We start from the raw sequence: 16968 nt of genomic DNA on the forward strand, positions 1-16968 counted from the left end.
TCCAAGAGAAGAGAAAGATATCATGACATCAAACTGAAGTAGTCACTACGATTGGCCAGCTATGTGATTGGCGTTGAAAGTAGTCGGCTATGCCACGATGCCAGGAATAACCGCAACCCTGTGGTTCCTTGCAATTCATTCATTATGATTCGATAACAAGACTTACAACTTATATACACAACTTTAGTTACCTGCTTTCATAGAGCAATCGGGTCTATTTACATCATCGGCGGTATCACAGAAGCACCTTGTGGTGTGGTTCAATGTACGACAAATGGTCAGATTCTGCACCGTGCACAGATTAGTGAAGTATTCACAGGGCGATATGCACTGTCCTCTAATGCAGGTCTGTTCGTCTAAGCAGTCATAGTCTGTTTTACAACTTTGTAACTTTGTCATCGTAATGTCTGTTGCAGTTGGCAATTTATCCGAAACGGGACTCGATACAGAAGTCGACTTGTTAAATACGGGTAAAATAGTAGTAATTGACGGAATATTACTATAAGACATGTCATATTTAAATGTTGATTCATCAACCGACAGCGTAGTTGTAATTATATCAATGGCTTTGCTCGTATATGTTTCACGTGGCATAGTAACTTCAGTCACTACGTCACTTGAGCGTCCAGTCGTTACTTCGCTGAAAGATTTGGTAGTTCGTTCTGTCACTTGTTGTCGTCGGGTACCAGCAGAAGTAGTTTTGGTGGTTTCTTGGGTAACTGGGCGAGTAGTTGACTCTGAAGGTTCTGACGTGACTGTCTCAGGACTAGGGAATGGAATAGTTGTATCGAATGAACCAGCAGGAGGGGAAGATTCTTCAGGTCGAGTAGTTGTATCTGAAGGTAATGTTGTGGGTGACTCAGAACTATCAGATGGAGTAGTTCTAACTGTTGACTCTGCAGGAAGTGTAGATTCTTCAGGGGTCTTTGTGGTTTTGACTTCGCTACGAGATGTGGTAGTCTGTTCTGTAACTTGCCCACGTGTTGTTCCAATCGGAACATTTGAGGTGGTTTGATCAGTGATTGGTGGAACAGTAGTTTCTGAAGATACTGAACTGGGAGTAGATGCCTCAAATGGCCGGATGGTTGGGACTTCTCTGGTAGATTCAGTCGTTTTTTGTGCGTACGGTCGAGTAGTTGTGTCTGAAGGTAATGTTGTGGGTGACTCAGAACTATCAGATGGAGTAGTTCTAACTGTTGACTCTGCAGGCAGTGTAGATTCTTCAGGGGTCTTTGTGGTACTGACTTCGCTACGAGATGTGGTAGTCTGTTCTGTCAGTGAGCCACCTGTTGTACCAATCGGAACATTTGAGGTCGTTTGAGAAGTGAATGGTGGAACAGTGGTTTCCAAAGATACTGAACTACGAGTAGATGCCTCAAATGGCCGGATGGTTGGAACTTCTCTGGTAGATTCAGTCGTTTGCTGTGCGTAAGGGTGAGAAGTTGTGTCTGGAGGTAATGTTGTGGGTGTCTCCGTTGATCCTGCAGGAAGTGTGGATTCTTCAAGGGTCTTTGTGGTTCTGACTTCGCTACGAGATGTGGTAGTCTGTTCTGTAACTTGCCCACGTGTTGTTCCAATCGGAACATTTGAGGTGGTTTGATCAGTGATTGGTGGAACAGTGGTTTTCAAAGATACTGAACTACGAGTAGATGCCTCAAATGGCCGGATGGTTGGAACTTCTCTGGTAGATTCAGTCGTTTGCTGTGCGTAAGGGTGAGAAGTTGTGTCTGGAGGTAATGTTGTGGGTGTCTCCGTTGATCCTGCAGGAAGTGTGGATTCTTCAAGGGTCTTTGTGGTTCTGACTTCGCTACGAGATGTGGTAGTCTGTTCTGTAACTGGCCCACGTGTTGTTCCAATCGGAACATTTGGGGTGGTTTGTGAAGTGATTGGTGGAACAGTGGTTTCCAAAGATACTGGACTGGGAGTAGATGCCTCAAATGGCCGGATGGTTGGAGCTTTTCTCATAGTTTCAGTCGTTTGTTGTGCGTAAGGTTGAGTAGTTGAGTCTGAAGGTAAGGTTGTGGGTGTCTCCGTTGATCCTGCAGGAAGTGTAGATTCTTGAAGGGTCTTTGTGGTACTGACTTCGCTACGAGATGTGGTAGTCTGTTCTGTAACTGGCCCACGTGTTGTTCCAATCGGAACATTTGAGGTGGTTTGAGCAGTGATTGATGTAACGGTAGTTTCTGAAGATACTGGAGTGATTGGTGGAACAGTAGTTTCCAGAGATACTGGACTGGGAGTAGATGCCTCAAATGGCCTGATAGTTGGAACTTCTCTGGTAGATTCAGTCGTTTGTTCTGCGTAAGGTCGAGTAGTTGTGTCTGGAGGTAATGTTATTGGTGTCTCCGTTGATCCTGCAGGAAGTGTAGATTCTTCAGGGGTCTTTGTGGTACTGACTTCGCTACGAGATGTGGTAGTCTGTTCTGTCAGTGGCCGACGTGTTGTACCAATCGGAACCGTTGTGGTGGTTTCTGAAGCGATTGATGGAGCTGTAGTTTCTGAAGATACTGGAGTGATTGGTGGAACAGTAGTTTCCAGAGATACTTGACTGGGAGTAGATGCCTCAAATGGCCGGATAGTTGGAACTTCTCTGGTAGATTCAGTCGTTTGTTGTGCGTAAGGTCGAGTAATTGTATCTGAAGGTAATGTTGTGGGTGTCTCCGTTGATCCTGCAGGAAGTGTGGATTCTTCAAGGGTCTTTGTGGTAGTGACTTCGCTATGAGATGTGGTAGTCTGTTCTGTCACTGGCCCACGTGTTGTTCCAATCGGAACCGTTGTGGTGGTTTCTGGAGCGATTGGTGGAACTGTAGTTTCTGAAGATACTGGAGGGATTGACGGAACGGTTGTTTCCGAAGATACTGGAGGGATTGGTGGAACAGTAGTTTCCAGAGATACTGGACTGGGAGTAGATGCCTCAAATGGCCGGATGGTTGGAGCTTTTCTCATAGTTTCAGTCGTTTGTTGTGCGTAAGGTTGAGTAGTTGAGTCTGAAGGTAAGGTTGTGGGTGTCTCCGTTGATCCTGCAGGAAGTGTAGATTCTTGAAGGGTCTTTGTGGTACTGACTTCGCTACGAGATGTGGTAGTCTGTTCTGTAACTGGCCCACGTGTTGTTCCAATCGGAACATTTGGGGTGGTTTGTGAAGTGATTGGTGGAACAGTGGTTTCCAAAGATACTGAACTGGGAGTTGATACCTCAATTGGCCGGATGGTTGAAACTTCTCTGGTAGATTCAGTCGTTTGCTGTGCGTAAGGGTGAGAAGTTGTGTCTGAAGGTAATGTTGTGGGTGTCTCCGTTGATCCTGCAGGAAGTGTGGATTCTTCAAGGGTCTTTGCGGTTCTGACTTCGCTACGAGATGTGGTAGTCTGTTCTGTAACTGGCCCACGTGTTGTTCCAATCGGAACATTTGGGGTGGTTTGTGAAGTGATTGGTGGAACAGTGGTTTCCAAAGATACTGGACTGGGAGTAGATGCCTCAAATGGCCGGATGGTTGGAACTTCTCTGGTATATTCAGTCGTTTGCTGTGCGTAAGGGTGAGAAGTTGTGTCTGGAGGTAATGTTGTGGGTGTCTCCGTTGATCCTGCAGGAAGTGTGGATTCTTCAAGGGTCTTTGTGGTTCTGACTTCGCTACGAGATGTGGTAGTCTGTTCTGTAACTGGCCCACGTGTTGTTCCAATCGGAACATTTGGGGTGGTTTGTGAAGTGATTGGTGGAACAGTGGTTTCCAAAGATACTGGACTGGGAGTAGATGCCTCAAATGGCCGGATGGTTGGAGCTTTTCTCATAGTTTGAGTCGTTTGTTGTGCGTAAGGTTGAGTAGTTGAGTCTGAAGGTAAGGTTGTGGGTGTCTCCGTTGATCCTGCAGGAAGTGTAGATTCTTGAAGGGTCTTTGTGGTACTGACTTCGCTACGAGATGTGGTAGTCTGTTCTGTAACTGGCCCACGTGTTGTTCCAATCGGAACATTTGAGGTGGTTTGAGCAGTGATTGATGTAACGGTAGTTTCTGAAGATACTGGAGTGATTGGTGGAACAGTAGTTTCCAGAGATACTGGACTGGGAGTAGATGCCTCAAATGGCCTGATAGTTGGAACTTCTCTGGTAGATTCAGTCGTTTGTTCTGCGTAAGGTCGAGTAGTTGTGTCTGGAGGTAATGTTATTGGTGTCTCCGTTGATCCTGCAGGAAGTGTAGATTCTTCAGGGGTCTTTGTGGTACTGACTTCGCTACGAGATGTGGTAGTCTGTTCTGTCAGTGGCCGACGTGTTGTACCAATCGGAACCGTTGTGGTGGTTTCTGAAGCGATTGATGGAGCTGTAGTTTCTGAAGATACTGGAGTGATTGGTGGAACAGTAGTTTCCAGAGATACTTGACTGGGAGTAGATGCCTCAAATGGCCGGATAGTTGGAACTTCTCTGGTAGATTCAGTCGTTTGTTGTGCGTAAGGTCGAGTAATTGTATCTGAAGGTAATGTTGTGGGTGTCTCCGTTGATCCTGCAGGAAGTGTGGATTCTTCAAGGGTCTTTGTGGTAGTGACTTCGCTATGAGATGTGGTAGTCTGTTCTGTCACTGGCCCACGTGTTGTTCCAATCGGAACCGTTGTGGTGGTTTCTGGAGCGATTGGTGGAACTGTAGTTTCTGAAGATACTGGAGGGATTGACGGAACGGTTGTTTCCGAAGATACTGGAGGGATTGGTGGAACAGTAGTTTCCAGAGATACTGGACTGGGAGTAGATGCCTCAAATGGCCGGATGGTTGGAGCTTTTCTCATAGTTTCAGTCGTTTGTTGTGCGTAAGGTTGAGTAGTTGAGTCTGAAGGTAAGGTTGTGGGTGTCTCCGTTGATCCTGCAGGAAGTGTAGATTCTTGAAGGGTCTTTGTGGTACTGACTTCGCTACGAGATGTGGTAGTCTGTTCTGTAACTGGCCCACGTGTTGTTCCAATCGGAACATTTGGGGTGGTTTGTGAAGTGATTGGTGGAACAGTGGTTTCCAAAGATACTGGACTGGGAGTAGATGCCTCAAATGGCCGGATGGTTGGAACTTCTCTGGTAGATTCAGTCGTTTGCTGTGCGTAAGGGTGAGAAGTTGTGTCTGGAGGTAATGTTGTGGGTGTCTCCGTTGATCCTGCAGGAAGTGTGGATTCTTCAAGGGTCTTTGTGGTTCTGACTTCACTCGGAGGTCTGGTAGTCTGTTCTGTCAGTGGCCGACGTGATGTACCAATCGGAACCGTTGTGGTGGTTTCTGAAGCGATTGATGTAACGGTAGTTTCTGAAGATACTGGAGGGGTTGATGGAACGGTTGTTTCCGAAGATACTGGAGTGATTGGTGTATCAGTAGTTTCCAGAGATACTTGACTGGGAGTAGATGCCTCAAATGGCCGGATAGTTGGAACTTCTCCGGTAGATTCAGTCGTTTGTTGTGCGTAAGGTCGAGTAATTGTATCTGAAGGTAATGTTGTGGGTGTCTCCGTTGATCCTGCAGGAAGTGTGGATTCTTCAAGGGTCTTTGTGGTAGTGACTTCGCTATGAGATGTGGTAGTCTGTCCTGTCAGTGGCCCACGTGTTGTTCCAATCGGAACCGTTGTGGTGGTTTCTGGAGCGATTGGTGGAACTGTAGTTTCTGAAGATACTGGAGGGATTGACGGAACGGTTGTTTCCGAAGATACTGGAGGGATTGGTGGAACAGTAGTTTCCAGAGATACTGGACTGGGAGTAGATGCCTCAAATGGCCGGATGGTTGGAGCTTTTCTCGTAGTTTCAGTCGTTTGTTGTGCGTAAGGTTGAGTAGTTGAGTCTGAAGGTAAGGTTGTGGGTGTCTCCGTTGATCCTGCAGGAAGTGTAGATTCTTGAAGGGTCTTTGTGGTACTGACTTCGCTACGAGATGTGGTAGTCTGTTCTGTCAGTGAGCCACCTGTTGTACCAATCGGAACATTTGAGGTCGTTTGAGAAGTGAGTGGTGGAACAGTAGTTTCCAAAGATACTGGACTGGGGGTTGATGCCTCAAATGGCCGGATGGTTGGAACTTCTCTGGTAGATTCAGTCGTTTGTTCTGCGTAAGGTCGAGTAGTTGTGTCTGAAGGTAATGTTGTGGGTGTCTCCGTTGATCCTGCAGGAAGTGTAGATTCTTCAGGGGTCTTTGTGGTACTGACTTCGTTACGAGATGTGGTAGTCTGTTCTGTAACTGGCCCACGTGTTGTTCCAATCGGAACATTTAGGGTGGTTTGTGAAGTGATTGGTGGAACAGTGGTTTCCAAAGATACTGAACTGGGAGTTGATACCTCAATTGGCCGGATGGTTGGAACTTCTCTGGTAGATTCAGTCGTTTGCTGTGCGTAAGGGTGAGAAGTTGTGTCTGAAGGTAATGTTGTGGGTGTCTCCGTTGATCCTGCAGAAAGTGGTGATTCTTCAAGGGTCTTTGTGGTACTGACTTCGCTACGAGATGTGGTAGTCTGTTCTGTAACTGGCCCACGTGTTGTTCCAATCGGACCATTTGAGGTGGCTTGAGAAGTGATTGGTGGAACAGTAGTTTCCAAAGCTACTGAACTACGAGTAGATGCCTCAAATGGCCGGATGGTTGAAACTTCTCTGGTAGATTCAGTCGTTTGCTGTGCGTAAGGGTGAGAAGTTGTGTCTGAAGGTAATGTTGTGGGTGTCTCTGTTGATCCTGCAGGAAGTGTGGATTCTTCAAGGGTCTTTGTGGTACTGACTTCGCTACGAGATGTGGTAGTCTGTTCTGTCAGTGAGCCACCTGTTGTACCAATCGGAACATTTGAGGTCGTTTGAGAAGTAAGTGGTGGAACAGTAGTTTCCAAAGATACTGGCCGGGGGGTTGATGCCTCAAATGGCCGGATGGTTGGAACTTCTCTGGTAGATTCAGTCGTTTGTTCTGCGTAAGGTCGAGTAGTTGTGTCTGGAGGTAATGTTGTGGGTGTCTCCGTTGATCCTGCAGGAAGTGTAGATTCTTCAGGGGTCTTTGTGGTACTGACTTCGCTACGAGATGTGGTAGTCTGTTCTGTAACTGGCCCACGTGTTGTTCCAATCGGAACATTTGGGGTGGTTTGTGAAGTGATTGGTGGAACAGTGGTTTCCAAAGATACTGAACTGGGAGTTGATACCTCAATTGGCCGGATGGTTGGAACTTCTCTGGTAGATTCAGTCGTTTGCTGTGCGTAAGGTCGAGTAGTTGTGTCTGAAGGTAATGTTGTGGGTGACTCAGAACTATCAGATGGAGTAGTTCTAGCTGTTGACTCTTCAGAAAGTGTAGATTCTTCAGGGGTCTTTGTGGTACTGACTTCGCTATGAGATGTGGTATTCTGTTCTGTCAGTGGCCGACGTGTTGTATCAATCGGAACCGTTGCGGTGGTTTCTGGAGCGATTGATGGAACTGTAGTTTCTGAAGATACTGGAGGGATTGACGGAACGGTTGTTTCCGAAGATACTGGAGGGATTGGTGGAACAGTAGTTTCCAGAGCTACTGGACTGGGAGTAGATGCCTCAAATTGCCTGATAGTTGGAACTTCTCTGGTAGATTCAGTCGTTTGTTGTGCGTAAGGTCGAGTAGTTGTGTCTGGAGGTAATGTTGTGGGTGTCTCCGTTGATCCTGCAGGAAGTGTGGATTCTTCAGGGGTCTTTGTGGTACTGACTTTGCTACGAGATGTGGTAGTCTGTTCTGTCAGTGAGCCACCTGTTGTACCAATCGGAACATTTGAGGTCGTTTGAGAAGTGAGTGGTGGAACAGTAGTTTCCAAAGATACTGGACTGGGGGTTGATGCCTCAAATGGCCGGATGGTTGGAACTTCTCTGGTAGATTCAGTCGTTTGTTGTGCGTAAGGTCGAGTAGTTGTGTCTGAAGGTAATGTTGTGGGTGTATGCGTTGATCTTGCAGGAAGTGTGGATTCTTCAGGGGTCTTTGTGGTACTGACTTCGCTACGAGATGTGGTAGTCTGTTCTGTAACTGGCCCACGTGTTGTTCCAATCGGAACATTTGGGGTGGTTTGTGAAGTGATTGGTGGAACAGTGGTTTCCAAAGATACTGAACTGGGAGTTGATACCTCAATTGGCCGGATGGTTGGAACTTCTCTGGTAGATTCAGTCGTTTGTTGTGCGTAAGGTCGAGTAGTTGTGTCTGGAGGTAATGTTGTGGGTGTCTCCGTTGATCCTGCAGGAAGTGTGAATTCTTCAGGGGTCTTTGTGGTACTGACTTCGCTACGAGATGTGGTAGTCTGTTCTGTAACTGGCCCACGTGTTGTTCCAATCGGAACATTTGGAGTGGTTTGTGAAGTGATTGGTGGAACAGTGGTTTCCAAAGATACTGAACTGGGAGTTGATACCTCAATTGGCCGGATGGTTGGAACTTCTCTGGTAGATTCAGTCGTTTGTTGTGCGTAAGGTCGAGTAGTTGTGTCTGAAGGTAATGTTGTGGGTGTATGCGTTGACCCTGCAGGAAGTGTGGATTCTTCAAGGGTCAATGTTGTTCTGACTTCGGTAGGAGGTGTGATAGTCTCTGTTACTGGGTTGGTAGAAAATTGCTTAGTCGTCTTATAAGACTCGGTTGTACTTGTGTATGAAACTGTTGTTTCGTTTTCGGCTTCTATATCGGTAAACCGTGTTCTCATTTCAGTTTGATTTGCCAATTGCATTACAGTGTATTTTACGTTAATAAAGTCCGTAGTCGTTTCAATTGTTTGAGTTGTGGTCTCTACTGTTATATCTGTTGAAATGCAGTTCGAAACTGTGTTGTTCGTGAAGGTGGCTGGACATGTACATATCGTAACCCTATGTGCTGATACAACACACTTTACTGCGCCTGCACAGGAAGTGAGGCAGGGGTCGATACATTTTCCCGACGATCCACATTGGTGCGCTTCACTGCAATCTTCGTTTGAGGTACAGTTGCCACCTGGCTTAGCTGCTTCAAAATTTCAGGGTTTTGGGATTTTTTTTTACATAATTTTGGGATATACGAGTGGAGTATTTTGTACATATTTCAAAAAAAAAAGTGTAAGATTTAAAAAATAAAAAAATACGTTAAAATATTTACAAATATATACCAAAAATAGGATAGAAAGTGTAAAGCTACAACAATAGGGAAGGTGCACTATATATACAGAAGGGTGTACCTAGGGATATACTTTTGGAGGTGTGGATCTAACTCTCTTGCGTACGACTGCAACTGTAAACAAATATCGGAAGCTTCAAAAACTATTTTACGGTTAATCAATTTCAAATTAGAAACGAACGCCTTTACTATTAGTTAGCTACATTTTGGTGTTGGATTGGTATTAATTAGTATAACATCTTTTTACCGTTTATTTAGGTTCATAGGTTAAAATTTCATAGTACAAATATTCAAGAGGCATTTGATTAATAAATTGATTATTATAACTGTGAGCATGAGCGTGTGTGAATGTTCAGAAGAGTTTTCTTGTAATTGTGTCTTCATGTTATTGGTATTCTTTGTGGCTTCAAACGATTATTGAGATCAATGTTTGCACAACTCTTTTTATTTAAGTGCTTTCGCCCAGTCTCTGTGCGCTTGTAGCGTAAAGCATCTGATCATAAGGTGGAAAAGTCGCTGGACTTGAATTTGGCTTGTAACTAAGCTTTGGGAAGAAAATTTGACCATATCAATAGGCGAAAGCTTGATACGGCTAGAGGCTGTTAATTTCTCAAACCTATGTACACTTCCACAAACATTGCAAGGAAACAGATTGACAAGGCCGAAAGGACAAATCAGGAGTGCGCGGCTTTGGTCAATACATTTCGTCGGGCAAATTGGTTTGTGTGCTTTATCGCTGTTATATTTTTGTTTGTAAGGGGACAGACAATAAGACAGAGCTAGCAAAAGGTGAGAGCGTGTGTGAGAAAGAGCAGGAAACAGAGATAATCGAGACGGAAACATAAGACACTTTCACTCGACAGAGAGCTGAGTGACAGAGAGTACTTTTGGTGCTTTACCTTTTTGACATCCATTCTTGGCATCGGCTATAAATCCAGCTGGGCAGAATTTACATATCGGCTTGTGATCCTCGACAATGCATGGCGAGTTGGGTGCGCATGTGGCAAACTCGCACGGATCGACGCACTTGAGCTTCCGGCAAGCCTGGCTAGCCGGACAACCGGCGTCGCGCAGGCAAATGGATATGGATGGCTGGCAGTCGCGCATGCAAATGCACACTGGCTTGTGGTTCTGCACCTCGCAGGACTTGTTCTCGGCACAAATTGCGGCTCGGCCCAGGGGCACGATGCAAGGATTGCGGCACTTGCCATCGGTGCAGGCCATGTTCGAGGCGCAGTCATCGTCGCGATAGCACTCCCGCTTGTCGGGGGCGCACGTCAGTTCTCCGAACTCATTCACTATGAAGCCCGACTTGCAGATACAAACGGGCTGGTGACGTCTCGTCTCGCACTTCTTGTTGCTCTCGCAGATGAAGAGCGGATTGTTGCACGGATCTGTGCATTGGCCGTACTGGCCGCATTGCAACGTCTCTGGGCACTCGGAGTCACTGGAGCATGGTATCTGCTCCTTGGTCTTTGGGTCTGTTTCCTCGGCCAGGCACTTGGGATCAGACTTGCACTCGATCTCTGGTCGACCGATGTGGCAACTGGGGCAGGAGCAGCGCGGTCGATGCAGTACGGTTTTGCAGAGAGCATTCAAACCACACACGCCACGCATTGTACAAGGATCGCTGCAGTGTCCTTGGAGGCATGATTTTTCACTGGGACAATCCGTATCTGAGTAGCATTGTTCGGTGTCTATAACATTATATCCAGGGCAGGGAAGAACGAGAGAGAGATAGACAGGAGTTGTTTGGTTGTTTAAATGTTAATCGTTGGTGGGTGCATTCAACTATTCGGTGGCATAAACGGTACAGTACGCTACTAAATAGATATATCTTTTTGCGGGTATGGAAACACATAGAAACGAAAGTGCGACATTGAAAACGTCGATTCATAGTTTGGACTTGAGCCTGATGGACAAGGTCTATAGTCGATAGTCTGGCGAAAGATTCAGATTCAGGGCTGGTTGGGATATTGCATTAGACAGTGTAATACACAAAATTTTGGAAACATGAAGTATAGGTGACTCGGATAAGACTTAAGGCTAAACGTTTCTAAAAACAAAAGGCGAAAACTTAAACGACAAAATATATAAAAAGTATTTTTCAGTTCTTTTTTATTATGGTTGATTTGGGATTGGGCCTTTATTACTTGAGTGTTGTGTGTTTTTTTTTTTGGTGTTTGGGTTGGGTTGTGTGTGTTGCTGTGGGTCGGCTTCTGTGTTCAATTAAGTGTAAGTGGGATTGTTGTGGACTCGATTTTGGGGTTGCGGGTTTTGTGCTTGGGGTTTGTTAAAGTAAATGAAAATTTCAGCGGGGATTTTTAACGAGTTAAAATAAGGGGACGGTGCAATCAGAAATCATAAGGTAACTAAAAGAAAATAAAACTGAGGAAACTAAAAATTTGAAAAGTTTCTCTTATGTGGCTAACTTTAGTCAATTGGTGCAGTTAGTTTAGGCAGACAACTATAGCGATGGCTGATTATTATTTGGTTTGTCTTAATCAAATTGTAGAACTGTGAAGGGAACATCTCACAATAACTAGGGTTGTATGTATCTATGGGCAGGCCAAAACAATGCTTATCAATAAAATTGGCTGCTTTTAGTTTTTGTCATTGGTAGGTATGAGTTCGACCGGGGTTATCGATCAGCGTACAAGTGAGCGAGTGGGGGTAGCAGTAAAATCGGGTGAGCATAGTTACAATTCTTGATGATTTACCATTTTGCGAGCGAGCATAGAGCCTGTCACTTTCCCAATTCGCCCAATTAATTTGATGCTGTACTAAAGGCAGGCTTAGTTGAGCAATGAATTATCTCGGGATTAATGCGATTTCGAGCTAATATATATTTTGGTTTATTGTTTGTTCAGTTTGAATAATGGCGAAAATTACACGACATCCAACACATGCGCTCTGCCCTCACGAGAGACACGTTATTGGCGATTGGATTTGTGAGTGAGTGATTGATTCAGAGGAGAGATATAGAAAGATCTATTGGAAGTGGAGGAAGTGTAGGTACAAGTCTGGCAATAGCAAGTTTAGCTTTGTAGAAGGGTGCTTTAGTAAGAACGTGAAAAATAAGTAGTAGTTGAAAATCGATGGGTAAATACAATTTTGAAAAGTTCGTTACAAATATACGTGTCAAACTAAATTTATTCGGGTTATTTATAATTCACAGCTTTCAAATTTAGTTTATATTTACAGATTGTATTTGGTGAGGTTAGTTTGATTGGCCACCAAGGTGCGACCTATTCGATTACGAATATATGTACATGTATGTACAACTTGCTGTATATACAACTTAATCACTAGTCAAACGTACCAAAATATAATTGAAATGTTAGTTAAATTTAGTTACAATTTATATCAATTCGGGTTGTTGTTTATATAGAGTTTTACCAATAGACGATCTATGCAGAGAGTGGTAGATAGGAAGGAACTTTCTTAATACGTATTTTAGAAGGAGCTTTTTACATAATAAACGGTTGGTTTAATTTCGGTTATTCAGTAGACTTGCTTTAAGGATGCATTGAAAAGTAGTAGTAGCTGTTGATGTTGCTTTTGTTTTGGTAATCGTTCTGTACACAGTTGTAATGGATCTTAACTTGATAACTATGTTCCTCAATTGGTTTGAAATTGTTTCAAGCATATGTGAACTATGTGTGAGAATTGTCCCGTCCACAGTTCCCAATCTGAGACTTTGTTCATTTAAGAAATGTGACAAAAGGGTATTAGCAAAAGGAAACGACAGAGCGATAGGAAAATATCATTTCAGGTTCAAAGGCGTGGACAGAGCGGAATCAGGGAAAGGATAGGATTATTTTGGGTCGGGATTTCGTTCTTTTTTTTTGTTTTCAGTATCAAGGATGTGTTGAGGATTGTTGTCTATATGATAAGCGTGGCAATATGTGTTGTTTTCTTTTTTTATAATAATTTTTTTTTAATATTTGTTTAGTTCTAAATTGTGTGCATTCTTTGCACGTTTCCTGATTTACCAGTTGTTTCACTACACATTTTTTAGACTACATATCGCTATCGCGGCATTTGTCATTAGACTAAATGTTTAATTGGGATGAACTAACTTGTTTACTGTTCTGTGCGTTAATTGTTTCCCAGTTTTAATGAATGCCGCATTATTAAGTGCCAATACAGATGGTTATTCAAAGCCAATTGTATGGTAACTAGGAGAGGATTTCAATGAGAACTTAGCTTCATGAAAGCCGAATGAAATGAAATGGCAAGCTTTAAGCTTAATGGGAACTAAGAAAAATTATTGATATTTTTTTTAAGGAATGCACTGATTGTGAATGTTATTTTAGTAAGGTAATTTTAACTTGCTTATGACTTAACTTAATTTTGTTGCGTATTTCTTTAGGTAATGTATGTTTCAAAAATGAATTGTAGGCACAGATTGGGTAACCGCGATAGCGACAGCAACATTTCACGAATCTCCATATGCGTTGATGGTATTGTAAACTAAAGTGCTTAAAAACTAATAAAACTCAAATAAAATAAAACAAAATTGCAAATAAGAACTGTGCACTGTAATATATTCATCGGCATGTCTGTTGCTTGAAAAGCAACATAGTTGCCTATTGGGAGTTGGTTGTGTAGGTGGTTTTTTGGTTTCTTAGCGTGTTTTTTGTACGTGCGGGGAATGTCGATATTAGACTAATACCTGAAACTTCGCACATGTGTATAAGTTGTTAAGAAAAAACTCAAAATGTATTAGCATTTGTATTTTTAAACACACACTACACTGAAATCAGATTTGTTTTTTTTTTGGCAAATGTTCTAATCAGCCGATAAATTAGTGGAATTAGCTAATTAGCTGGTTTAAGTTTTTGTGTTTAAACAACTCAAAACTATGTAATTAAACCAAGAATATTATAACAATATAAAGTCAATGTCAATCAGTTACTAACAAACTTCCAGTTATATTGGTAAGGGTAAAAACTTCAACGATATAACGCTTACTCATTACAATAACGATAACTTTTAAAAACGCTGGTTAACATGATTAGCATTAACGGTACGGTATGGTCTAAAACACTCAAAACCTGAACATAAACTGGGTACTTACCCTGCTGGCAAACGTATTCATAGCCCTGGCGTACACAGCCGCCGACTTCGCATCCTAGGGTACGACAATCCTGCTTCGGCGTGGTCAAGTAACCTTTATTAAAAGGATAATTATTAATCTAATCAAGTAATTCCATATATCTACCACACTTACATTGCACATAGGCATCACCATTGGGGAAGTCCTCCGGGCAGTAGCATTCAGCTTGATTGTTTTCCAATACGTGACAGGCGGCATTCAGTCCGCACGGCTGATCCCGACAGGCATTCACTAGAGGTCCGCCGCAAAGGCATCCCTGGTGGGCATCACCAATGCAGCCATCCATGCAAGCGCACTCATAGCCTCCGGGCACCTCAGTGCACTTGGAGTTCTCACCACAGGGTTTGCTGGAGCATCCTCCTTCCAGGGGTCGGCACTCACTAGCCGGATTGCCAAAGAAGTCCGGCGGACATGAACATTGGGCCTTGCGACCCACCACCCGACACTGAGCATTGGTGCCACAAGCTCCATACTCCAGGCAAGGATTGCGGCACTTTCCTTGGTCGCAGCGCTTATTGCTGTCACAATCGGTGTCCACACGGCACTCGAACTGCACGCACTCCTTACTGGGCTCGCCTTCATATCCATCCGGACAGTAGCAGAGCATCCGGTGTTCGGACACGGTGCACAGGGCATTCCGTCCGCAAGCCTTCTCGTTCGCACAAGGATCGGAGCACTTTCCATTGACACAGCTCTGGTCGGCGGCACAATCACCGTTCGACTTGCACCCGGCAATGCAGGCTCCTCTCTCGCAAAGTTGACCCACCGTACACTGGCGCTTGGGTCCGCACTTATTCCGGCACTTTCCTCTGGCACACTGTTGTCCACAGGCGCAATCCTCGGTCCTTGAGCATTTGGCGGCACAGTAGGCTCCATTTTCGTCGCATTCACAGCCAGGATGGCAGCGTTCCGGCGGCAGTTGACAGCCAGTCAAACCGTCTCCCATGAAGGCGGCCGGACACTGGCATTGGACTCCATGATTGACTACAAGACAGTCGGCACACTGGCCACATTGGCCGGGTGTGCGACATGGATTCTGGCACTTCTTGTTCACGCAGGCCTCGTCGGTGGCACAACTCAAATCGGTACGACATCCAGTCTGGCACATTCGGTTTTCGCAAATCTGTCCCTGAGCACAGGCCTCATCGGTGTTGCACACGGTTCTACATGTTCCTCTCATGCAACGCTCATCCGCCAGGCAGTTCTGGTCGTTCCTGCACTTTCCTTGGCAGCTGCCAGCATAACATAGCTGATTCGATTGGCAATCCTCGTTTCTGCCACAAGCAATGCGAGGCACCTTGCAGGCCACATTCGCATTGCCATCCAGACCCTCTGGACATAAGCACTGTTTCCTATGATCGATCGTTTGGCAGTGGGCATTAGTGCCGCAGGCAGTGGGATCTGCACATGGATCCACGCACTGCTGACCCACGCAGGACAAATCCTGGGGGCAACCCTGATCGGAACGGCATCCAGGTACGCAATTCAGGCCCAGACAAAGCTCTCCATGACCGCACTCATTGTCGTGGCGGCAAAGGGGTTTGCAAACTCCCTGCTGACAACGCTCGTTGGTCAAGCAGCCGGCATCATCGGCACATAGAGGTCGGCATACCGACTCGAAGCAAGCCAATCCATTTCCACAGTCGCGATTCTCGCGGCATTCCAAGGGGGGAGAACGGACGCAGCCCACCTGGGGTGTGGGATTGGGCACCATACTCTCCAGACAACTGCAGCTAGCACGGTGGTTGGACACCGAACAGGCGGCATTGGGACCACAGGGATTCTCCACACAAGGGTTTACGCACTTATCGTTGCGACAAGACTCTGAGGCACTGCAGTCATCGTCCACATGGCAGCCATACACGCACTTGTTGTGCAGGCAAACGTGACCCAGGAAGCAATCGTTGTCCACCCGACAGGTCACTGGAAAATAAAGATTATGATTAGATTGGGTTGTACATAGATGGTGAGACTGGCGAAGAGTAATAAGGAAAAGTTGGCACGATATAAAATCAAAATATAAATCGGTTTATTGGTGGCCCGCTCATAATATTCTTTGGCGAATTATGATATATGGCTAGACTACTTACGCATACAGCTGCCCTTCAGGCACTTCTCGTTGGAGGCGCACTCCAGATCGTTGTGGCACTCGGGCAGGCACATGGAGTCGCGGCAGGTATATCCAGGAGCGCACTCGCCATCGCAGGCCACCGGCACACGCACACACTCCTTCGCAGAGTCGCCGGTGAAGCCCTCCGGGCAATGGCACTGTTTCAGATGATTCTGCATCACGCACTCGGCATTCTGGCCACAGGCCTGCGGTTGAAGGCAGGGATTGAAGCATTGGCCACCTTGACACACTTCGAATGCTCCACATTCGGTGTCCAGAACACAGGCAGCTGTTGGGATAAAGATCATAAATTAATAACTATCTTTCAAGGGTATGAGTATTTATTCCGGTTGGCGTTACGGTCTCGATTTGTTCGTGGCGTGTAGTCAAATGTGTAATTTGTTGTATTTTCATTTTAGTTTGCAGTTAGTCTTATTTATATAATAGCATTTGGTTAAGTTCGTAGGCTTTAAGCCAGTCAAAGGTTGTGTTGTAGTGGTAGTAATGCTATCTAATACAGTCTTTTAAGTAGAAATAGGACATTGCAGTTTCTTCAGTAAATATAAATTATAAGGATTTTTATTTTAAATTAAATATCAGAAATTATAAATTAGCAAGTGTCGAAACTTGGGCTTCCAATGTGAGCCTATCGAACTATTATATAGATTCATCAGAATCTGTAAGAT

The 16968-nt window shown here is 44.9% G+C and overlaps 1 protein-coding gene across 25 annotated transcripts in view; it reads right to left on the minus strand.

The window, feature by feature from the left end:
* LOC6526840 overlaps positions 1-16968 on the minus strand; it is a 111287-nt gene that overhangs the window by 56152 nt on the left and 38167 nt on the right. For 10 of the 25 annotated variants that reach the window (XM_039371141.2, XM_039371136.2, XM_039371138.1 and 7 more), the window contains exons 9-13: positions 16263-16571; positions 14287-16095; positions 14134-14226; positions 9950-10747; positions 192-8903 (exon numbers count right to left, since the gene is read on the minus strand). In XM_039371141.2, the coding sequence (XP_039227075.1) occupies positions 192-8903; positions 9950-10747; positions 14134-14226; positions 14287-16095; positions 16263-16571 (11721 nt within the window). The remainder of the gene's footprint in view (positions 1-191; positions 8904-9949; positions 10748-14133; positions 14227-14286; positions 16096-16262; positions 16572-16968) is intronic. The other 15 variants (XM_039371153.1, XM_039371154.2, XM_039371157.1 and 12 more) reach the window with 3 other exon arrangements.

This window comes from Drosophila yakuba, chromosome 2L, assembly GCF_016746365.2.
Source record: "Drosophila yakuba strain Tai18E2 chromosome 2L, Prin_Dyak_Tai18E2_2.1, whole genome shotgun sequence".
NCBI classification, from domain to species: domain Eukaryota; kingdom Metazoa; phylum Arthropoda; class Insecta; order Diptera; family Drosophilidae; genus Drosophila; species Drosophila yakuba.